Source organism: Vanessa tameamea, chromosome 20, assembly GCF_037043105.1.
Source record: "Vanessa tameamea isolate UH-Manoa-2023 chromosome 20, ilVanTame1 primary haplotype, whole genome shotgun sequence".
Classification (NCBI taxonomy): Eukaryota; Metazoa; Arthropoda; class Insecta; order Lepidoptera; family Nymphalidae; genus Vanessa; species Vanessa tameamea.
The window spans coordinates 5,895,763-5,922,713 of NC_087328.1; the positions used below are offsets into that span (position 1 = coordinate 5,895,763).

The 26,951-nt window shown below is 30.9% G+C and overlaps 1 protein-coding gene across 1 annotated transcript; it reads right to left on the bottom strand.

Moving 5' to 3' along the window:
- Positions 1–308: 308 nt before the first annotated feature.
- Positions 309–26,951, bottom strand: LOC113401542 (glycoprotein 3-alpha-L-fucosyltransferase A). Its single transcript, XM_026641483.2, has 8 exons — positions 26,711–26,951; positions 10,126–10,369; positions 9,870–10,018; positions 7,365–7,605; positions 6,914–7,111; positions 3,607–3,839; positions 1,380–1,551; positions 309–1,047 (listed from the first exon to the last, which is right to left on the bottom strand). Exons 2-8 carry the CDS (start codon positions 10,294–10,296, stop codon positions 865–867), a joined length of 1,347 nt encoding a protein of 448 aa, XP_026497268.1. The 5' UTR covers positions 10,297–10,369; positions 26,711–26,951; the 3' UTR covers positions 309–864.

Below are 26,951 nucleotides of genomic sequence, written 5' to 3' on the forward strand. Positions count from 1 at the left end.
GTTTTTGAACTAAGTACAATTCGCAAAAAAATCAAAATCAAAAATTGTCGTACAATAAGTACACTATTCAATTAACTACTTTAACATAACAAATACTTAATAAACAATATATTATCGTGTAATTTTTTAACTGAGACGGTATAGGAAAATTTTAAGGCATAACGTTATAGATGATAAAAGTTCATTTTTGGTACAATTATTGTTGCCATTTTTTTTAATTATATGCCATGTTTTTGGTCAAACGAATATTTTCTGTAAAAATTCCATTTTCGTTCTTAGAACAACATATACACTTAATCATATCCCATTTTTTGCCGTTGTTATATCAGTCTATGTGTGCAATAATTGTAGCCATTACCACCGATTCGAAGTAGATAGATAGAAAGAACAAAAAATATGAACAACTAATGCTTGACTGAAACTGTTTAGATTATAATACTTAATGTAATTAATATATTTTTAAGATTTCCCCACATACTTTCCCACTTAAAAAAAACACGTTTTATAAAATATTTTATTAAAACTAGAAATAAAATTTAAGTAACACTTAATATTTTGTGCTTAAGAGAATTAGGTCGTCTTTTCAAAGTAATCCACGTTAATGATGCGATTTTAATTTAAAGATTAAATATTTATCGATATTTCACATGTGTGGTTAAATATCTTTATAGGACCATTTTTGGGGTTGCAATTTACAGAGATGCGACGATAAAGCTCGAGCGTAATGTGCCTTTAATGACTGTCTCAAAAATCAAATTGCCTTTAAAATGTAGGTACAATGGATGTTCTACGTAGTTCTGTCCTGACCTTGTCTTTTGGTTGTCAATTAAGAATTAAGGGTTTTTTTAATATACAGCTAATTGATTATGGCGGGTCTCGTAGGCTTTGCTGATCACGCGTGGCGCGCCACTCAGTGCGCGTACAGGCGCCGTCGCGCCACCACGCCTGCACGTCGGTGTAGTGAGCACTACGCTGGCGCCGGCCGTTTGCGTGGACCATCGCACACACGCGACAGAAGAAGTACGTATTAATGAATTCGCCAGTGCCCTGTAAGTCAATGTTATGTTGGGTAACCGATATTAAAAACGATACAATGATTAATCTTTGAATCTCAAGTCGAGGTCATAAAAGTAATTGGGTTTCTCTCAGTGTTACACTTCCGTGGCTCAGAAAACACGTGAAGCCATTGGTCCCGGTACCATTGGTGTGGTCGTTCTGGATTGCTAGTTTATCTGACTATGATAGTGATGTGATCATAGTCAGATGAACTCAAACAAACACTACAAACTCCATTCTTGACTTGAGAAATGCCGCCCTAGCTTGGGTTAAAACGATATGTCCTAAGAGCCCTTTAACTATAGTCCAGTTGTGGTACTTACTTTCCACTTGAAATATGAGTTGTAAAGTGTGTCATCCTCGTCTAAGCGTTGCAGATAAGCAGCTAACTCTTCTGGTCCTGCGAATTCTTCGACGTGAATGTATGAATTATGTGGCGCCACTGCTGCATATTCGGGGGGACGTGCTCCCATTACTATGGGTACGACGTCATGTCTGGTAAATAACAATTAAAATGATAAGTATATTGTTACAAAATATAATTATAATAATATTACGAAAACAACACCGCAAAAACAGAGGTGGTTTCTGTGGGTTAAAGTGGACGAGGAGTATTAATTTTTTTTTTCATATTTGATTACAATATTATTAGGCATTAGATTACAAAGTAAAATTTAACAATCTTTTATAAATTAATTTATGATTGAAAAAAGAAGGATGTAAAAATTCAATGTTTAGCCACATTCAAATTTGAAAAAGAAGTCCTAAGAGAGATAAATAAGTATTTTGGTTTTTTGTGTGTAGGACGTAGATATATTCATTCCATTCGATATATTCGCTGAGTGGGAATCAATTTGAATAAAAATATTGACTAAGTTATACTTTACGGTATTTAATATAAGGTAGAAAAGTAGGATAAACAAGATAGAGGTTAAGCAATGATACGTGTTTCTTTTAAGGGCCAAAACATACACGTTACGATGTTAAGTCGCATTGTGCCATGATTTCGCGCGGTGCACCGGTTTGACGTCGTGTTTTTGCCATATTAGCGTTGTTTATACAGAGTTAAAAATTAAAACCTCTTATTTTGAAAACTAAAATATTTTTTTTACAAAAGTTAGATTTTGCCTAAACTTTATCAGCCGTAAAGAATACTAATAGGCCATAAATAATGGATTTGTAATTTTTGGTAATTTAAATACTAATTATTTTATACTTTGATCTTTGAAAATTTTCTTTAACGTAAATTATATGTATATTAAATATTATCGCCTTCAAAAACTTATTTAAATGTCTAGTTTAAGTTTACTTCCACAGAAATTTCCAAATAATAAAATATGGAAAATTCAAAGACACTTCGGATTTTTTTCGTTATTTATTTTTTATTTTTAACAGCGTAACGGCTTAATCGGATTTATACAAAAAATAAGATAGTTATAATAGTATTGAATTGAGTTAAGAGCTAACAAGATTGTTAAATTATGCTTGAAATCAAATTTGATTAGAGATGTATAATTGTAAGTAAATTAATTAAAACCACACTTAATTAAAAGAAGAGTTTATACGTACTATGTGCTGTGTGCGAAAACAACGTATCTCATTAGGTCAAAACAAAGGGGTACGCGATACGACGTCGCGTCGTGGTACGATTTACGACACGACGTTGTGTTGTGAAAACCAATGATACGATTTTAATGTTTTAATTTCAAAATAGTATTAGCATAATTGTATGCTACTTTTTTTACAGATTTTAATTTTATTATACTTTTTTTTTAACAATAATTCTGTATTCTAAATATATTTTGATTTACATGCAATAATGTAAAAGCTTGACATAACCAATATGTCAAGATTATCAAATTCTACAAATCATTTAAATAGTTCATATAATTTGACGACTCATGTAATTTTGTTAGAAAATTAGAAAATATAAATGAGTCGTTAGTTTTTTCATAATCATAAACGTATACGGTTTTAGAACTTTCTTATCGCTATGCCCTTGAGGTAACAATAAATTCGTTACGATTATTTTCTGATAACATGTTACAGTTGGAAAAATAAAATACTTATTAATTAAAATAAACACTTATCTACATATACAAGATTTACGAATATCATTAACGTTGTTTTAAGTAATTATAACGTTGCCAAATTCAATTGTTACTTTACTAGAAAAAATTAGAAACAGAAGGATAAGAGTTTTTATTTTCATAGACCTAAGTGATCTTGTGAAAGGTAAAAGTGTCCACCAGGCGGTTTAAGATTGCCCCATTAGAGCGGCTAAGGGCACTCTGTTTCTTTGAATTAAGTCATATACTATGTGTAGTAAGAGTTGTTAGAGAGAGTTCTGACAATCTCTATATCGGCTAGTACGTGTACAGGCGTTTAGTGGCATTAGCCATACACATTTCCAATGTCATTATGGTGAAGGAATTCTAACATTCATATAACTCTGCGTTTGTAATAATACTTGCTTATTCATACTAGGACTGATGTAATAAACGAAGTATATTTATATAAAAGGACAAAATAATATAAAAAGACACTTACTGCAATCCGTTTACGAAAAATTTCTCAGTGACGTAATCACGACAGTTAGAATTTTCGAAAGCCAGATAAAACTTATACTCCTTATCCAACATTTCCAAACAGTTGGGATCAGCGCGCGGACAGTGGTGGGAGCCGCATGCGCCGTAGATATCGACCGGAATGAACTTAGACAATTGTCTGGCATATTGTAAACGTCGGTTCCTGGCGTGGCAGTTTGAGACGAACCATGCGACCTGTGATTGAGATATATGTTTGTATTTAATGTGGCAGATTGTACTTACATATTCATTTAGAGGTCAATTTATAAAAAAAACTCCGTTTTCAGTTTAAAGTAACTAACACATCAAGACAGTATTATTATTCCAATCATGATACACTCTCAACAAATAATACAAATATAAATCCATATTAGGTACGACTTATTTTATATTGGCCCTATAGCACTATCGCGGCAAGTGCCTCTTTCGTCTACTGACTTGCTTAAATGCATAATCAGTTCGACTAATAATATAATTGTTAAATAATTTTGTCACGAAAATCTGCTACTTTTTAGTTGGCATTAAATTGTAACGTTTGAAAAATCTTCAATGATTTTTCCTCTTCTGTTCCTGAGACCTACTCAGCTTTGTCCAAGCGTATTTCCAGAATAAGTTATCGAAAAATATTGTATAACTGTTTACGCATATTTAATAGTTGATAGTAATAATGATCCACTAAGATAGCAGTCGAACCATTTCTATTAGGTAAACTTCAACTCTGACTGTATGTATGTTAGGATTTTATTTTTATAATAATGTATAATTCTATACGTCAGAAGGATGTAGTATCTCCAATCACGGGTAATATTATTAAGATCTCAAGCTTATTCTTGAATTACTACGTCGCAGGGTTAATCACTCCTTTCTCTTATTTTGCTTAATAATTTATCAATTAACTAATTTCGATAACGTTTAACTTTCTTGTATCTTTGTAATTTTCTACGTCGTTACAATATTCAACTTCTGTTGCGTGTCTATTACAACTCTATTGATTAAATATCGAGACTTTAAAACTCACTGCAATACTGATCGACACTAGCATGTCTATTTTCATTTACGAGAAGAAGTTCAAAGAGCATTTTCGGTCATTATTCTAATTCATGCGATAAAGAATTCATTTACCTATCTATTTGTTTATGTATAGAAGTTTGTGTGTGTGTGTGTCTGATTCTGACCTTATTACAAATCTGTTTAATTTCTGGAATATAAATAACAAAAAACATTGAATAGTACACAAAATAATGAGACTAGGTATAAATTTTAAATACTAAAATTATACAGTTTACAGTTTGAGTACACTATTACATAAGTTTCATGACGTCATTGTGAAAAATAACAAGCTCGTTTTCATATTTAATGAACCTATAACACCTAGAATTCTAATCTACTCAAAATCGCGGCCCGCGAGAAAATCATGCATAACTACTTGGTCATTGAATGCACAATTCCTTGCAGGCATTACCGTCTTTAGCATAGGGCACACGGGGCACGTGCCCAGGGCCCCCATCCTTAGAGAACCAACAATTTGTTTCACACGTTTATGCTTACGTTAACTGCTATACATTATATTTTCGAAATTGTAATATTTGTAAGAAATAACTAACGTATTTATCAAAAGGCTAGGCTTGACGATAGTCGATATTAAAAGTAGAAAGCTATAGACGTGCACTTCATGATAGAAATATATATACTATAGCCTTAAGATATAAGCAAATTATTTGTACATGGTAGTAAATATCTACCAAAATGACCCCAAATTCATGGGTGTCCAAGGGCCCCAGGATAGTTTGAGACGGCTCTGCTTGCAGGTTGTATATATATACAACCTGATGATATGATTATAAATGCGTAATATTTCCTGTACTCATAATAAAATACCTTTAGCCTGATCGAACAAAGATTATTGATTGATAGAATCATTTAACGAGTTAGTAATGAATATTCAGATGCCTTTTGTGGTAGGCTTTATATTTGGAGTTGATTTTGTATTTGAAAACTGATTTTATTGTCGTATTAAGCATTCCTTATAAACACGTGCATGTACGTGTGTTCATATGACGTACTTGTATGTATATCGAATAGTGACTCTGTGGGAGTCTGTTTTATTTGTGTAATTAAGAATTATTACCGGTTTAAACAAACCTATAAAATGTGAGTCTTTGATTAAAATAAATTTGACATTGACACTTTGGGTAAACATTTCGGTCTTATTCATAATGAAACACTTATCGAAGGTATAAACCTATATTAGTTAAAACGTCATTGAAGCCTATCAAACGTTCGATAAAAATCTTTATTCATAATCGTTCGATAAACCTCCGATAAATATAATGCCGTTATTGTACATAATATTGCCATTCGGTAAAAAAATGGTAAAATGTGAATGGTAGAAAATAGTTTCAACGAGTTTTTAATCTGTGGACAGATACGAATTTTAAAAAAATGTATCTTTTGTCAAACATCGCATCTTTCACTACGTATACGTAATATTTATAATTAAAAATGAGTAAAATTAATACCAACAAAAGACAGAGAAGTGAAAATTGGGTAGAAGAAGATAAGGTTAGTGTAACAGTTTTATTATATTTGCAAGTCTACAATTTTGCACTGTAATTTTCACGCATGCATTTGTAACATTTACTGTTTTTGCTTCTTAAGATTATCTTAAAAGATCTAGTGAAGGAGAGAGTTCGTGCTATCGAAAATAAGAACACCGACACGAACTCTAATGCACTGAAAGTGGTGGCCTGGAATGAATTAAAAGAGAGGTGCTTTTTAAATCTAATTTTGCTATTACTGTTTTTTCGATCTCCGCAATACTTTCCAGGGCTTGTAATGCTTGCATATTTAGGAAAATACGTAAGATTTATTTTAACAAAAATTGCGATGTCGGATATGTATTAGAAATCAAATGTCATTGCAAACGTCAGCTGATCAAAGTCGGCCATGTTTCTTGCTAATATACGTTTATCGAAGGTTTATAGTAGGGTCTTAGCTTGTATAAATCAAAGACACTTTATCGGAGGTTTATCGAACGTTTTAGTGTTATCGAACGATTATGAATAACACTTTTTGACAATCTACTTTTAGCGAGGTTTTAAACCTCCGATAACTTATTATGAATAAGACCGTTAGTGTTTAATTAAAACTTTGCCAAAACGTGATTGAAAATTTGTTAAGAACAAAAAATGCGCATTGAGATTACTAGAGATTTTTTTATTTATAATTTTTGTGACATGTTCAAATAAAATATAATTAAAAAAATGTACCTTTTTTGTTTTATTTGCAGCATAGTTCCTCTCTAAGTCTTTCTCTGTGTTTAATGCATCGTGATAAACCCATCGCTCGTATGGAGCAACTATGTCCGAATCCCGACGATAAGTCGCCGTCCAGTTGAATACGTCCAGGGACGTAGGACGAAGAGATGCTGTGTGATATGGACATTCTAAATAATATAGTATCCAAATCTGAAATCATAAAGCAGAATGTCGAATATAGAAATAAAGACCGTCAGGTACTAATCTAATATGTGAAATGCATGTGGGTGGGCTTATTAAATTTGCGTCCATACTTCAACTAACAATTATTTATTATTCTATAAAGATTAATAAATATATATTACAACTAGGTTAACTATAAATTACTGCGAATATAAATTACTAGGTTAATTTAAATGTAATCATAATCTATAATGACAAAAGACTATATTTATGTCGTTACCTGATTAATTGGTCTTTTAACATTGAAGGGTGTATGGTGGTCTTTATACAATATAGCATCAGCCGTGGCGGCCTCCCGTGAGTCCGCTGTTAACGTGCACCGATCAACGGGACATTTGTTCCTGATGAACTCGGTTCTTCCACCTGATACCCCCCAGGTTCCTAACCCGTTCGCTAATAATATTTTCTTGATAGGCACGTCTTCATCTTTTGGCAACGTATACATTAATTGCTCGACAATCCTGTTTGAGAAAATTGTTTTCAACATAAGTGTGTAAGATATAATGTGGAAGCAATAAATTAACTTATGATGAAAAGAGAAATAGTTTTGATTGATGCGATACCTCAGCCCTCCCTCAGCGGGAGCATTATCTTGCATTGTAACAGTTCAGATTCGAGAATAACATAAATGAGTTAGAAGAGCTAAGCATTACAGTACGCAACCTTTAATGATACAACTTGGAACATTACATCAGTGAGATAATGATGTAATTTTGACCGATTTCGGCTCCAGCGGCCAAACTCAAGGGACACTCCGAATCGAACAGAAAGAGTTTAGGCTTAATAAACACAATAACATTTTATCGGTCCAACCTGGGATTTGAGCCGATGTCCTATATTTAGTTACGAGACCAACGAGGAAGTCGTCAATTATTACGTCCATTAGGAGCCTGTAAATTTCCCACTGCTGGGCTAAGGCCTCCTCTCCCTTTGAGGAGAAGGTTTGGAACATATTCCACCACGCCACGTCAATAAAAGAGAATAATCTTGCATTACAGTGTAAAAACAACCGACTCGACTGTAGGAGAATACTCAAAATCGAATTTTAGAATATTATATAACAGGCGAATGCTCGTCAATGTGGCACTACTGTACGTAAAGGTCAAAATTAAATCTTAGAATGTTTTATTGTAGATTGCTGCCGATGATATCTATAGGGGACCGCCCTAAATAAAATGCTTGTTTAATATAGATATTTTAAAATAAACACTCGAATCTCCTTTTAATTGTTATAATAAAATATACATATAATTATTTTCTGAATCTGAGCCAAGTTTTAAATGCAACAAAGTTTTGCTTCGGTATTGGCAGTAACAGTTTCGAGAATCACTGAAAATAATCGTTTTAAATGTTTTCATAGCATTTCATTAATATCACGAATAAAATGTGACTAAAGACATTTTTTAAAATATTAAAACTGATAATCCTCTCAAAATGAATTTTATATATGTGTAGGTTTTTACACATTTAGACTAATCGTAAAATACAACTAAAAATCAAATCTTATCTTTCATGTATCACGTTCGACTCTACATTACTATTAGACTTCAAATAAGAACAAGAACGAAGAAGACGATAAATAAATTTGTTTTAAAAAAAGTACAGAAATACGTAAAATAATATTGCCCTTTATGCTACTTATTACTTAATTTAAAACATAATTTTTGGAGACATTACAAAATTGAATTAAAACGTATTAGACGTTGGCCCGAATTGTAATTGTTTTTGTGGTTGTATCACGTCATCTCAATACAGGCGCAGATTGCTTGGCGATCGAAAGTAATCGCATTATATTATTTAGTGATATTTTCATAAAACTCTAATTGCACGACTGCGAATACAATATAAAAATAATCTATCTAGTACCAACGTAAATGTTATATAAATTACAATGTATTTTAGAAACATTGCTTCAATTTTTTCAGATTGATTACGTCCGGCTAATATTATAATAAACATAGTATATTCATAATTGGAGTAAGACATCACACATTTCTAAGTTATTAAAATGAGATAAGTACCCAAATGTAAAGTATCTAAATTTGCAAACTTATATAACGCAAAACCTAAACCGTTCGGTCTACGGGATGATATTTTGCACAGGATTTTTTATGGAATGTCGGTAACGGCTTTTTTAAAACTCATCAAGATGGAAGTTTGTACAGAAACTCGTCAACTCAGTAAGAGTTACCAAACATCAGAAATGACGAATTCATAAGCCATGTTAATGAGTTAAAGACATATTTTAAAGAAACTAAGACGTTTAACTACGAAAGCTTTTTTTTCAAAATTGGCTCCTAATCGGATGAAACATAAGACAAAAGTTTATGTATATGGAAGATCATCATTTTTGAAAATTTGTATAAAGGTTCATCTTTTTCTATGCTTAAATATATAAATCGGTTTTATTTGAGAGTAAAAGATAATGGGTATAGTGTTTTTGAAATTTCATACCTTAAGAGCATGAAATTTGTGATAAAAGCATGCATGGTAGTTGGCTAAAATGGCGATGAATAATGATAGCATGGAAACATGGAAAGCGGAGTTTAGAGTAGTGATTATGAGGAAAAGACTTCTTTATAAAGTTTCCGATATAATATCTCATCCGGTACCCGGCTAGGTTCTTATAATATACAATTTCAATATGTTTTTGTTTTTATAAGTATTCATTTTATATTTGTCATATTAAAGTATGAGATAGGCTTGGTTAAATGACGTTTTTTACCTGTCATCACCTGGAGAATCTTCGGGGAAGATCTTAGCATGAGGTTCATGACGTTTTGGACGTTGTTCACCTCCAGATATGAACCATGGTCGTTTAGAAAACTCATCGCCTTCTTCGTTAAATATAATTTCATTTTCTGTTATGGAGTTCTGAAACAATAATTATATTATTAATCTCGGTATAAAGATGTGTTTAAGACTAAATTTAGAACAATCAAGTGGAATAATTATAATTTACTAAGGTAAATATTATGTACTTGGGCGTGAGTTTCATCTCTGACTAATGGTTGGGTTGATGGTGGTGATGGGAGCCGCGCTGAGGTGCTGAAGGGTGGAGGGCGCGGCAGCAGCAGTAGCGCCAGCGCGGTCAACAACAGCGGGACCAGCAACGCCACGCGCCGCAGGATTCGCGCCGCGCGCGCCCACATGCCCAGTCAGCGCGCTCGCCCTACCCGTTTTACTTGTTCTCCCATCTCACGATCACTATCGTGTCACTAACATCTGCGAACAAGTTATTCTTTATAAGCTTCTTATCACATTAAACTTTTTATTTAAGGAAACATATTAAATAAATAATTTGAGGGGAATGCCAATAGAGTGTGTTGCTTAGAGTAGAACGGCGGCCGTTCGCAATGGAGATTAGTTTCCTCCGTAGGAGATATTGTAGACCTTATTATCTATTCCCTGACTCTCATAATGCGACGAGACGGCAATTCAACTGGATTTATAATTTCGACAATTTCGTAGAGATCTTAATGTGCTTTCCGTGGTATTGAAATGTAAACTCGCCAACGCCCAAACTCCGGATTGCTATTGATAATTTCTAGGCAGATAAGCCCTATGATTTTTGATTTCTCCAACCTAGGATTCTAATCCAGTCTGGATTCTTCTGAGCTTAACATTAAATTATTTTTTTAGTGATTGTGATCTAATTAACAAAAATCTATCGTTTTACAATGCTCGCATTTTACAGTATTGTTTTCCTAAAAATTGTCAATAGATATATTTAATGATTGAATATTATGATTCATTATTGAATCATATTGATCATTATTGAATATTATGATTGAACATATTTTAATTTAAAATAATAAGTTTGAATAAAAATAGGCAATTAAATATTAAAAACTTCAATGAGATTATAGTCTGGGAAAAACATTGTAAGATATATGTATGTATATATGTATATGTTCATATGGTCACCAATACCCACTAGAATAATGCTTCGGAACAAGCCTCCAATCCTTTTCGAAGTTCGAATGTTCGACAGTCTTGCCGAGAAGACTTTATTTTCGTTTTAAATGATAATTTAAATATAATTTGACCCGTACTCTACTCTTCACTTGCACTTCTATGTACCCCAGACCATGCAGTTAGTTCATATTAACATAGTATCTCTTCAATTCCCTTGTCATTATTAAAAAGCTATTTAACGATATTCCTAAATTTGCGTTTTATGCATGTTCAAGTTTTGGAATAATATAAAGTTGGTACCTAGTCTGTATTTATAAAAAAATAAAATAAATATATGTTTATAAATACGGTAAAGTTGCCTTATTGACAAATATAAAATTGTTACATACAGTCTATTCAATTATCTCATCTCATTACTAAAAAATATTCTAAAAATGTTAATAAATAAATGTAAATAACTCAAAAGTTGATTTGTGACATGAACTTCGATGTCATTACATAAATAAAATTGGACGTTATATTTAATTTATATTATTTAAAGAGTTTCTATTATTCTATTCTACGCCTATTTCTAAAGAATAATTATTTGAGTATATTATGCAATCTCTTTTCTTCTATACTTATAAAATCGTTCGTCCTGGTGTTAATTATATTTATAACGGTAATGTTACGTTCCTTATTCTATTCTATTCCAACTAAGACTATTTTTTATACAAATTAACCTCAGCTTAATCGTAACTGAGAATTACTTCTGATCCATCCCGATAATATTTCGATTCAACTACGACCGAATCGCAACTTGAACGTTGCGTTAGTAAAATAGGTACTCAGTTGAACGGCAACGATTACGTTTCGATTCGATTGCGATAAACTGTCAAATTGTTAGTAGAATTAGGGCCTATAATTACTATCAACGCACAGTAAATATCCCGTTTTAAATACTTATAGTAATAAAAATACCCATGTCAAACAAAAAAAAAAAAAAAATCTTATATTCAGAGAGCTTTAATAAATAGTTTTATCTTCTGTTGTGTGTAATATATAAATAACTACGAAAAATATATTACATATAATAGTTAGAATGTATTGATATAGTTCTGAGTAACATGTAGTATGCACCGACCATCGGTAGATATTCCTTTAACTTAATAACTAAAGTAAATGGAGGGTTCATGAACTTGACAATGTTTATTAGTCAATGACCCATTGGCGTGGCGCGTCACTCGGGGCGCTAATTTATTACGGTTTTTCACTATTCTTAAGTACACATACTAGAATACAATAATAGTAACTCAAATAACGGTGCTCTTCAAATTAGCGTAATAGCTGTTCTAACTGTTATTTTCCACTGTATATATATATTTAATAATCACTTCATAGACGTAATATTATTGTTTAATGATATTTTATTTTGTATATCATATAATACATACAAAAAAAATGTGTTTTTATTTATGATTCCTCAAATCTAAGTAATAATGACATTTGCTAAAAACATCTGCCCGTCAAATCGGAACCTTTCAAGTACACAACCATTTGGTTGGGCCAATAAATCGTATTTGGTTTTTCTGTCAAGTAATTCTCAGTAGTAATCCGGGGTTGGTTCGTAGTACTTGCTGCTAGGGCAGATATTCTGCTATGCTGTTTGGCAAAACAGAAATATTTATTATTTTTGTGTTTCGAATGGTGACTCAGTCAGTGCATCTACCGATAAATAAGCTTGCAAGGTTGTTGGCGAATTGGTGGTGTAAGGAATTGTTAATTTGTTGTCTATGTGTTAGGGGACGCCTTACCCTCAGGTGGATCATTTGCCGGTCCGCCTGACTATATTATATACAAAAAAAGGAAATCCTTCTGTTTGTAAATACTACGACATAAATAAAATATATATATATATATATCGTAGAGATATAATTTTTTTTGTTGCGGCCACAAATTGCTGGAAGTCTGAAACAGTGTCGCACTGACCAAAAATCGTACCTTTTTTCATGTGAACGTGATAATTTTTGTTAAAGAACAAGTTATCACTTCTCATTTAAAATTAGTTCGCTTCACTTACGTTCTCAAACAAAAAAAATCTCAAACGTCGCTAGTGTTTATCTAATTCGCGTAAGAATACCATAGGAATTTTATTGAACATATGTATAGAAGTGATCTAAAATGTAAGTTCTTACAGAATAGCATAGCAGCTTCGAAAATGGAAATTCTTTTAATTAAGTGATTATCATAAAAGTAAACAGTGTTTTCTTACTTTATACTGAATATTACCTTTTTATGATAATAATTATAATTTTATTCAAATATAAAGCATTTGAATAAAAATATAATAGATACATTATATACAGTACTAACGTATTTGTACACGCGTCGAAGTATCTATTGTTCAAAACATAAAGCGATCGTGACGCTTACTAGCTTGTTCTCTGTTATAAATATTGAACATCAATATTTTATCAGCACGTCTGTTACTAAAACACGTGAGTTCCAATAGAATTGACTTTGTAAGTACACAAGCATTCATCTACTCCGAATTTATTCGCAACATTGTCTTTGAATGAAAGAATGTTTATATACACTGAAATAAAAACTTCAAGCAAATTACTAAATTGAAATAATCAATCTTTTATACAAGTAAGTCGTTAGTAATAATTACTTGATGTGTACACAATTGATTTATTTGAATTAGAGGATAAATGATTAAGAAGATGTTGGTTAAAACTCTTCTTAATCGATCTCGTCTCTTCGAATCGTCTTTGTCGATTTTTCAAATAAATAGTTTTATATATATTTTGACAATAATAATCTGGGGATTATTTTAGATTAAATAATCGGAATATCCATTTAACAATACAACGAAATTACTAAAGATTAAAGCCTGAATTTATAATTACGAAGTAATGAATATCTTTATAATATTATTGTATTTAAGGGTGAGAAAATTTCTGCCTGTTAATGAACACTACTTGTCGGTTTTCGAGGAAAAGGTTTGGAGCTTATTCCACTACACTACTCCAATTCTCCACTAACCAGTGGTGAAAACACATGTGGTAGACTTTTATCAGACACCTTTTTTTTTTTTAGCATTAGCAGCCTGTAAATTTCCCACTGCTGGGATAAAGGCCTCCTCTCCCTTTGAGGAGAAGGTTTGGAGCATATTCTACCACGCTGCTCCAATGCGGGTTGGCGGAATACACATGTGGCAGAATTTCGTTGAAATTAGACACATGCAGGTTTCCTGACGATGTTTTCCTTCACCGCCGAGCACGAGATGAATTATAAACACAAATTAGCACATGAAAATTCAGTGGTGCCTGCCTGGATTTGAACCCGAAATCATCTGTTAAGACACCTGTAGGTCCATTTATTTTGCACACCTAGTAACAAAAGCAACCTATTGTATTCATTTTAAAGTTAGATCATAGTGTTAACCTTTTCTCTAAGTTCATTTTGGTTGTTTAAAAAAGTTTTAATAAATAAATCAATAGGAAACACGGAGTTTTTGTGCTTTTCTCTAGTTACATTTACTTCATTGGTTTTGTTTCAATTTAGCATAATAAGAAAACTGGTATATTATTAAACGTGGTATTGATAGACACTTACTATGCAAATAAGCTTTGAATATAAAATGTACGCACGTGAAATTGACGAAACAGTATTTAAAACGGGATATTTACCATATTTTTTATTTTTATTTGGTGGAGCTCGATATTTCGACATTATCTACGAATGTCTTGTTCACGAGATTATCTACGAATGTCTTGTTCACGAGACATTCGTAGATAATGTCGAAATATCGAGCTCCACCAAATAAAAATAAAAAACATGGTAAATATCCCGTTTTAAATACTGTTAGTAATAAAAATAACCATGTTAATTTAAAATCTTATATTGACGAAATAATCTGTACAATAACTGGCACAAATAAAAGCCACAAAAAATGTAATATGTCATTCATTATAACTTATCTGTATGATAAGTAAAAGTACATCTGGGCAAAGTAAGGTAAAGGAATTTTTTAATTCTCTGTTTTATACTATTTACTTTATGATTGATGCCTTAACAGATGTGTCCTTAGGTTTCGGAAGATATTATAATGTTTTACCTTCGAATACGAAGACAAATTAGAAAACTAAATACAAATATTAATAACAGTTTCTAAAAATATTTTAGAACTAATGTGTGTGTGTGTACGAAGAGAGATGACCCAGTCGATAGCACATGTGGAACACCGAAAAACCGCGATTTCAAATCCGGACATCAATAAGTTACCACGTGTTTTTTTTGTTTCTATCTACATTTCTGCAACTTAAACATTATATTTGGTAAAAGCTATTCGTCCCGAACTCATATTGTTAAAAAAATCTTCGATTCATATTGCAGCGCCACCGAGTCAAAAGTTTTTTATACAGACGTACAGAAAAATTATGTGTGCAAAAATAGTAATGAATGAATGAACGAATGAATTATATTGAAGACTGACGATTATTAGAACCTTCATGTATACTGTGGAATAGATAAAAAACGATATTTTTATCAACGTTACGAGCGATAAATATAACAGATAAAGGCATTATCCGCTAAGCGTCGCCAATACAAACTTGCATAATTGTCGTTTAAATAAAAAACCACAGCGCCTATCTGGTATTTTTACAGCACTTGGATTTGATAACAGTCCATTCAAGGATTGTATTAATCTATACTTTATTCCTCGGATTATCAACTAACAACTATATTATGTGATAACTAGTCTGAGACTAATGATTTTACAACGTTTAGTTTTATTTAAAAATTTTTAGTATGTTAAATTCGACCACGATGCCAATTCTACTAAACCAAGTTAGACCATCCTTCATAAAAATTAGCCTTATCCTCAGCTGAACCGTAACTAAATCGGAACCGAACTGATTAACCATATATGTACATTAACGTCAAAACCAAACTTAATGGTACATTATATAAATATTGGGTATTCAATTAAAGATAAGCTGTTTTATGTAAATTATATTTTTAATATATTATGAATATCTTAGTGTAGTCATGCGCAAAATAAATATAATACAAAAATGATAGAACAAAATAATTAATGGATAACTTAATTCATCATCATCATCATCCTCTTGCCCTTATCCCAATTTTGCTTGGGGTCGGCGCAGCATGTCTTCTACCATACTTCTCTGTTGGACGTCATCTCACAAGTAACATTCTTTATAACCATAACCTCTTTAATACAATCCATCCAACGTTTCTTTGGTCATCCCCTACCTCTATATCCATCCACATCCATGCTCAAGACCTTCCTCACAACATGACAGCCGGTTTCCACATATATTTTGCACTTCGTCATTCCACTACCATGTATCCCTATCTATCAATAGCTCTCTTCCTCCTCCAGTTATCGTTCCTACATTCCAACTCACACACCTCAATCTTACCTCTCTCACACGTCGAGCTCGCTTCTTTCGTCGCACCCGCCCGTTCCAGTGTAATAATTATTATTATGATAACTTAATTATTATTATGATTTTATTGAACTCAAACAGTTATTAATACTTATATGTTTTCAAGTAAAGAATAAACTGTATGTATTGTGTATTAATTTATAGACTACTTTGAAATAAGTACATAATCATTTATTCATTTCAATTTATTATGGAGAGAGTTATTGTTTAAAATATATAAGGAAATTTCTATAATTATTTTCATTGTATAACTAGAAATGCTGCTTTAAAAAAATAATGTATCTATAAAAAAGAAAATATTAATATAAATTTAAACAGTTTACGCTTGTCTTTACAAAGCCAGAGTGTTTTATCATATTATCCTCAAGATTAAGAATAATCTCCTTAAAGTACGTGAATCTTTTTTAAAGATAGCAATATAGTTTCTAAAAACTAATACTCGTTTTAAGTAAGTGAAAAGAAAAAAAACTCGTTAAATACAAATTTAATTCTTCAAAAAGCGTGAGGGTATTTATTAATTAGCTATAGGCTATTAACAGTCTCAATTAGAGAATAGACATTCGTGATATTAAAACCCCAGACTTGTACGATTACATTAAGAATTTTGCACTTTAAACGGAATATGGATTAATATTGCAGCCGATCCAATGCTGTCAGGGTTTTTGGTGTCTCTTGGCCTAAGATATATCACCCATACACACCGTCGATACGTCACTCATATTGTGGAACTAAGAAGTTTGGTCCCTTGTGTTTGTAGTTTCACTAGTTTACACACTTTTCAAACCAGCAAACCGAGAAGTATTTGCTGAGAGGGTGGTATCTACACTTTTTTTCAATCGAGTAAGGTCAAGGAAATATATCCACCTCTTTAACACCAAGTCCGACCTTTACAAATTATTAAATACCAAACATACAACATTTTTTATATTATAATCGATGGATGTCATACCGAAAGTAAGGTGAATTATTAATTTGTCGAAAAGAAATATTATAAAAAATGTTCACACAATCAGTTATTTATATAGTTAATTCCACTATAATTATAATTTTATAGGAGCACTTTGACTATCATAAAGTACCCCGCACTGAAAGTCTATACTATATAATATATACATTATTATATATGATGATGTTGTGCACGATTTCGGTCACGTTGGCCAATCTCATGGGAGATCAGCCAACCACGCAGGACGTATTATAGTGCACAAGTGTGCACACACTGTGCGCAAACCCTGGTGCACTTTCTATTCCGTCACTTATATTAAAATAGATTACTTATTAATAAGAGAAATAATTTTGATTGGTGTGATACCTCAGCCCTCCCTCAGCGGGAGCATTAGTTTGCGGCAGACAATCCCAAGGGAGATCAGTTAAGTGTGTATGCAAACATAGATGCACTCTATTCCATCTCTTACAATCCGATGGAACGGCAAATCCGACACGACCGAAGACGTTTAGGCGCAGGTCCGATAGCTTTAAGTGCTTTCTGAGGTACGGGGTGTATACACTTCAAACTTCAACTTCAGAGTTTAGGCTATTACAGAGAATTTTCGACAGTAAAACTCAATAACTAACCATCGGCATGACCTAGGATTTTAACTCAGAATCTGTATCTGTGGCCTTATATCATACAACAAGACCAATGAGGCGATCTAATGAATATTATAATAACTACAAAACAAATATAAGAAAAATAAAGACAATAATTAAAATAAAATACTACTTTAATACAATTAGTAAATTTGCTTTCGATTGAATGAAGACAATTTAATACGTATAAATACAGACCATTTCAAAGTAGAAATGGAATAGTGTTAATATTAACCTATATAGGTACAAACCATAAAACTGTGATTTTTCAAATTTAGTTATTATTAAGAGGATACACTTAGGATAGTTGAAAAATTTAAAATCATTTTCTTAAAGCTTGAGAGCTCAAGAATATCTGGTGAAAATATCAAGTAAATATCGCGATAAATGACAAAGTTACAGCCGAGTTTGCGAATCATCTCCGGCAGCGCGCCCGTGTTCGTCTGTAAAGTAACACACTTTACGGTGGATAGAGGCAGAACTCGTGCACGACTTTCAAAAATTTCTTTTGTGTTGCTACCATATCAGTTGATTTTGAAAAAAATGGATCGCAGATATAAAAGTTTACGGGAAATTTAGCGACGACAAATTTAGTTCTAGTGCCAAAAAATTTAAAACTGGAGCTACGACATCCGTTCTTGAAGATCCGATCCGCAAGTAAGCAATAGGCAAAAGGTAATAGACAACTGAAGAAATTTTGTCACGATTACTTAACATTTTCAAAAAGGGTGTTAGATGCCATAAAACCATTTTACAAAGACCTCAACAATGATAAATTGTTAAAACGACACGTTGATACACGCAAATCAGCAACAAGAGCTTCAACCAACTTATTTGGAAGATCTCTCCAAAAACGATTCTCAGCGGGACCAAAATAGTCAACATTGCATTTTTTGCAACTTGCACGTTCAATAATGTTGTCACGTCATCATTAGAAGTCATGAACGTGTAAGGAATATCGGTCGGATCGGACTATAAGCCCAAGAAAAGACGATGGAATACGGCGCCGTCACCAAAATTTAGAAGACATTGATCACAGAAGACTTACAGATGACTCCATGTCAGCTGTCAAAATGTTATAATTTAATCACTTCCAAACTTCAAACGTGTTTTTCTCGAAACCACGTTTTACAAATCGGTGCCCAAGATATCTCGAAAACCAATAAACCGATTGCCTTAATTTTTTTTTGTGGTTATTCAATACGTTGTTATCTTGTCATAGGATTTTTTTGTCGTTGCTTAAGTTTTGTATAGGCAAAACAATAACTAATTTTTATTAGAAAAATGCTATGATATGTACAAACGTCCGCAATTTTGTCTTAAACCCATATTTTCAAAATCCATGTATACCAAGTACTTATATTAAAGAATCTAATTTTTTTTTTTTTTTTAATTATTTTTGAAGATATAACAGGGCACTGTATTCGCAAATATTTCTCGGCGCTCGGATGAATTTGGAATAACCTCGACAATATATGATTTTATTGTTAAAAAATTTAACATAGTTTTAACCTATAAGTTAGTTAGTTATGCTTTTAGGTGCAAAAACTCCTAATTCGCAATTTTTACCGTTCGTAGGCGTATATCTCTCCTTAAAACACCTGCGACTGGGAAACTTTGAGAGAATTTAATTAGAAATTCGATGATATGATATAAATATAAAATTTACTAGATTTACTTAAAAGATATACGTGTAGCTAAAAAAACCTTATTGAAAAACATATATTAAAAAGGTTATCATATAATAACGTATTTAAGTTCATCCTGACACATTTGGGAATGATATAATATTTTTATATCGTATTTGGTTTTTTTTTAATAAACGATGATATTGTTGCACGAAATTAATTTTATATTCAAGCTTACGATAGTGTTTTTTCCCTGTCACTCGCTTGTCTGGGTATATGTATGTATTTACAACACTTTGCGTATCTTTGAGCGACCTATTTACCTACGTCTGTTTTGTTTGTATAGGCGTGTGATGCGCGAGCACACTCCGACAGATGTGGCTCACGATAACAGAGAAAGCCATAATACAAATCAACCTATTTTTAATTATAATGTAATCGTTGTATCTAATAATATAAAATATATTTTATTTCGCACCGCGATTTACCGCGTGCGAAAAAAATATTAAAAAAGATAATCTGTCAAAGTAAGCCGAAGATATTATCTCTAGTATTTTTTATATTCTTAATTTTCCAGTGAAATAAAATAAAACTTATGATAGATAGATTTGGATAATAATGCTAAAATTAAAAACATCATATAGATAGAAATCACAAAATGTATTAACATATGATTTACATGAGGCTTAAGTGTTTATAGCAAAACACTTGGGAGTAGCGCTTTTATATAAGGTAAAACTTTAAAGTGTTAACGTTAAAGCTTTAGATCTCATAGTATATCATACTTAAGTCAAACAATTAATCAGTGTCAAAATCCTTTGTATCTGTAGGAAGAATATGTGTTCTACAAGAATCAGTTGTAGGTGCTTTTAAATTTTTGGTATATATAAATGATTTTTCTTTCTATGTTAATGTATTTGAGATATTTATTATTTATTTATTTTCTGAGGATACTTTATTATTTTTTAAGGTTGACAGACAATAAGTTAATTATGATGGCATAAATAAAGCATTATAATTTTTTTAGAATTTAGAAATTTTATAACAAATAATGTACTTATAAATGTTAAAAAACATTTTTTTTTAAAAAACAAAATACTCAGCTAAGATATTTAATTTTATTAAATTAACCAATTACAGAACATGAAAATGGGTTTAGACTAGTTTAAAACATGCTTATACATAAGTGTGTGTGGAATGAAGGTTGATTCAAGTCATCTTTCCATTACGAAGTGGTTCGTTTGTATTTTCAATTATTTATGTTACTTACGTGAAATCGATTTCCACATTCTGAAGGCGTGTTTTTGAAATCTATCAATTCACAGTCTGGTCGATCAGGTCAACGGAAGGCGTGTGTTGGATATATTTAGAAATATAGACCGATCCGACCCGGCCAGAATGAGTTTAAGCGCAGGTTCAAGAGCTTCATGTGACTTCGGGTTGCTAATGAGAATTTTATGATGAAATACACATTAACACAGTACCTCGAGCTACTAGACCAACGAAGTCGTCTCTATAGCTTATTCCAATGGAAGTGGGAAAGAAAGATAAACAAACCTTAGATATATGTATTTCATGCGATTTGCTAATAACTAATTAAACTAAAACTAAAATTCCTTTATTCAACATAGAAGCTACCCACTTATTGATGGTCAAATTAAACACTATCACCGGTTCGGAAAAAGGAACACTTAAAATGATGATAGCGTGTCTCATTGCCTAGATTTCAATATTACTTGTGCATACAACGAAATTGGAGATTTTAAAATTACGCAAGTGGATGTTTATAATAAAATAAAAAGACTTGAAATAGCCAAGGGACCTGGAACTGATAATATTCCTGCAATATTTCTAGTTAATTGTGCAAAGGCAATATGTTTGCCACTATCAATAATTTATAACAGATCATGAGAAACTGGATAATTTCCTGAAGTTTGGAAAGAAACACGCATTATTCCTATATATAAATGTGGTAAACATGAGTTAATTGCTAATTATCGGCCAATTTCAATAATTTGTACTATGGCTAAAGTTTTTGAATCCCTAATTTATACACATATATATAATCACGTCAAAAATTATATAAATGACAAACAGCATGGATTTATAAATAAACGCTCTACTTTGACCAATCTGTCGCTTCATGTTTCTAATGTTTCTGAATGTATTGATAGTGGCCTTCAAATGGATGCCATATATACAGATTTCTCAAAGGCCTTCGACAAGGTTAATCACTGCATTCTTTTAAGTAAGTTGAAATCATATGGTATTTCAGATCGACTGCTGGAGTGGTGCAAAACTTACTTAATGGGTAGAATCTCAAGTGTGGTAATCCATGGACACCACTCTAAACCATTCGTTGCTTCCTCAGGAGTCCCACAAGGATCGAATTTAGGGCCATTGTTTTTCAATATATTTATTAATGATATTGTACCAATATTTAAGGATTGTCACGTGAGTTTATACGCAGATAATCTAAAATTAACTAGAGTAACAATTTTCTGATGTTGTTTTATTACAGGAAAATCTTGTGATGTGATAATAATATAATGATCCTGAATATTGACAAATGTTATCACATAAAATTTACTCGTAAAAAGAAAATTATACCATCCAAATATTATATAAAAAATATAGAATTAAAGGAAGTTGACAGGATTCGTGACTTAGGCATCATATTGGATAATAAATTGAATTTCAAACTGCATATAGATAAAGCTCTTGATATAGCAAACAAATCACTAGGCTTTGTTCTAAGATGCTCCAAAGATTTGAAAAGGAGTGAAACTGTCTTAAGTCTCGTTAATTATTTCGTGCGTAACAGATTAGAATATTGTTGCTTAATTTGGTCACAGTGTAAAAATTGCACATTAATAGAGTCGAGAATATACAAAAAAAGTTTCTTCGTCAACTATCATATAGATTTAGGATAAATTCAAAGTCTTATAATTAAAGATGCAATCTGTACAATATAAAAAGTCTGGAGAATAGACGAAAAATATTGTCAATGAAATTGTTATTTAATTTATTTAATAATAATATTGACTGTCCGGAACTTTTATCAAAATTCTATTTAAACGTCCCTCACATTAATTCCCGTAATATGAGCTATTTCTTTTATACCAGATTATATAAAACGCAACTAGGTAGGAATTCCATCATATCGAGATTATCATTATTATACATCACCATCAGTGTTAAAGTAAAAGTTTTAGACATATGTCACCTCAATTCAATCGAAAAATAAAGAATTTTATTTGTGCCCAATTCTAATATATGGTTTATCTTATTAATTATTATTTATTATATAATAGTTTCAAAATGTATTGTATTTCTTATTTTTAATTATTATACTTATGTTTAATTCATATTTTCAATAATTACAATGTGTAATATGATAATGCATGGTGAGACTACTTGTAAGTAGTAGAACTTTTTCCTTGATAATTTTGAAATGTAATTTTTAATTTTTTAATTTGGATGTGATATTGTATCTACTGTTGGTTGTCCTAATGAAAATAAAATAAAATAAAAACCCAGCTATATTGTGCACTACTAAGAATTTATGATTAATATTTCTTTATTTATAATACATTATAAAATTCTATATCGAATAAAGATTTTTGACTTTGACTTTGTTTAAAACTCAATTTTTTCGGAAATTCTTAGTGTGAATATCATAAATTAATCAAGATCTTGATCAATGATGAAATGTTGTTTATTTGGCTTTTTTCTTGTTATGGTTGGAATAGAGTATGTCTCTGAAACCTGGAATATGGCTATTTCATGTTGTGCTTAAATAATTATGTAACAGTTTTTTACAATGTATAGAATAAATTTATATAAAAGTTATATTTTTAGAATGGTGATTTACGGACCTGTTGACGATGTTCGAGGTATTAGCTAGTTATTTTATTGTAAATGTGTGTGTAATACATGTCTAGAGTAAGTTTTAATGTACCTACTTTGTACTTCATCTAAATCCCACTGGCTCACTCAAAGAATGGAATATACTTAGCAGTACAAATGAAATAGGTACGTAGTAGTCTACGAGTAATGCCAGTTCAAATATATTTCTTACTATTTTGTTATAATCTTCCTATCATCCACCGTTGTGTTATACATGAATTAATTTACCATTTTTCTTATAAATTTAAAATGACTTATAGTTATTAAAGTGTATAAAGTATATATTTCGTTCTATATCTCAAGATAATTGCGACTTGTATGCAATATTTCATAAGAATCGAAATAAACTGTTTATAGAATAACCTACGTAATATAACCTCGATAAAAATTGTTCATATAAAATGTTAAAATAACTTTGTATTTCAAAGTATCTGTAATGAAGATTATCAGTAACTTGCTTTAAACAAATGCAGTTAGACACGGAGACGTAAGTCATTTATCTTTATTGTGCTATACCATAAAAACCGTGTATCTTACTCTCGAAAAGATTAAACTGATTCACGCTGATACAATATTTTGATGCGTATATCCTTCAAAATTCAAATATCATAATGATGACAGTCAATGTCGCATATTAATTTCTGACATTCTGATCATTCATCGTGCTCTGAGAAGAGTTTAAGGTTTTTCTTAAACAAGTTTGCAATTATATTAGCTGTAACTATATAAAGAATAAACCCAGATATATATATAAATCTAAACTATTCCCGAATTAAATAATACTTACCTGTTATAAACTGACACTGTAATTTCTTCCTCTGGTAACGACCGTTAAAACAGGAACCGTAAAACAACTTAAATACTTCTTCTCAAAGTCACGAATTCATTGAGAATAAATATTATTTTAAATTATAAATACAATTTGTCATTTAGATCGTAACTTACCTATATATTTTTTAGGTTTATTTTATAAAATTGTATGCTATTAAATAATTAATGGCAATTAAACATTTATTATATATGTACTAAAATAACCTAAACTAACGTATTAAGGCATATAAAATAAATTATGATAATGACGATAGATAGAGAATATAAGTACTGTAGTAAACACTACAGATATCCTCCCAATTCCTGGGATAGATATAATATAATTAACAATAGTTATGATACTGAATAAATGAGGAAACTAATATAATGTAAGTTTAATTACTTATTTAGTATGCGCCATCAGAATTATAATTTCTTTCGTTAATCCTAAGCATTAATATTACTACCTTTGGAATAGGAAGTACTTACTTCAGATGAGTCACATAATTATAAAAACATGAATCGTTTGATAAACATTATTTTTATTTCTTCAACGTCCGAGATCCTATTAATATTATGAGGAGATAAACTATAATTCTAATTTATTTTGGGTCAACACCAGCCTTTAATCTGATTGATATTGAAGTATTGCATATTACTTTATAGTTTCGGGTAAATGTTATAATATTAAGTTAATATATTTTTTAAATTTTGGGAGAAAAAAGACAATCTGGGCGATTTCTAGGACAATATTGGCTATAGTATTAAATTTCGGCAACAGTAACGATTTGTTTTTTTTTTTGTATTGCTTGTCACACTAATCAATTCATTTTTAAAAATAAATAATATAATCATAAATAATATATCAGCTCGATTAATGATTCAATAAGGGTTTGGTATACGTCTTAAGTTATTGTTTATTACGAGAACGCTTTTATAATTTATTGCCTTTCTTATTTATTTATTTATTCGTGCAGTTTAAACGAAAATTATTCATTTAGAACTAAATTTAACGAAATAAAAATATTCGCTTTTCAATATATACTTATATACTTATTTAATTATGTACGTAATAAAATAACTTTTGACGAAAGAAGAAATTTTGACGTACGTACTGTTTACACAAGGATCAAGTATAAGTTTTTCACCTCAATTGCCTGCTCTCGCGAGCGATACCTTCTATCCTAGAGATACATAGAATACTGATTTATTTACTTATCTATTTATACTCTATATATTTTATTCATAGATAATAAGGCTTAATTCACTATTATCTAAAAAACTTACCAATACAATGCTAAACTTTTAAAATCAAGTGATTTAAAAATAATATTTTTATTTAATATTTTATTAATTATCTAGGCGTGTTTTTACGTAGATTATTGTAAGAATTAATAAGTAAAAAAAGAGGTGATGCTTACAATACAGGCGGAGAATGGATATGTTAAATAGAAGGTATGTAACGTATATATAATATAAAAAATCTCCTTATTTTAAAAAAAATATTATCGCAGGGAATTTTGTGAGTTATAAAATGAATCCATGACAGAATTTTTTTTTTAACAAAACTACTGAACTTAACTGAGTATATAAAAAAATATATATTACCTACTACATTTTTTTTACTTTTTTAAAGAATTATCACGTTAATCATTTTTTTTAATTATCAATTAATCAATTAGACGATCTATATATATATTACCAATCTTTCAATCAACTAGGATTTATGTTACCCAAAATGTTTAGATTAATGAAGTCGAATACAAGCGTTGAATGACGATGTGGTTTCATAACTATAAACAGCTATGCAGAAGCATGCGAACGTTGTTTGAGTATCATAAACATATGGACTGATGGCGAGATATACCCACAATGATACGGATACTTTAGTGCTCAAATGTAATTATAATACGTGCAATGTTATGAATAAAAAAATATGTTTGATTTTATCTGAATCTACTATCTATAATCAATATTACGTGTGTATGCCAAACAGATAAAAAATCTTTTAGATAATAAATTTGATTGCTTAAAGTATACTATATAAGTAATTTTTTACTTATGTACCTATATTTTTTCTATAATAAATTTTAAATATACAAACTATGGCCTGTTCTAATTAAACGTAAAATAAAAAAATAGGTTTTATTAAACTGTTTTTTTTTAAATATTTACTTAAATATATTTACAACATATTTTTATTTCCTGCTAAAATATAAATTGAGAAAAATGAATTTTATGAATGGACTTACGTATTAACATGTATCCCGTGAAAAACTTCTTAGTTAATATAAAATGTTTTAATATTTTTGTTAGGTTATATAGGTACTTTTCACTGTTAGTAATTTGTAACACAAAATTTTCACAATATAGTCGGGTGTGTGCACGTTTCACTGTTCATCGATAGAGGCGCGCGCTTGCCGCGTTTTGCGACGGGTTATTGGCGGCGCGCGGTTAAGTGCGCGCGCATTTCGTACCGTCTGCGGCATATCT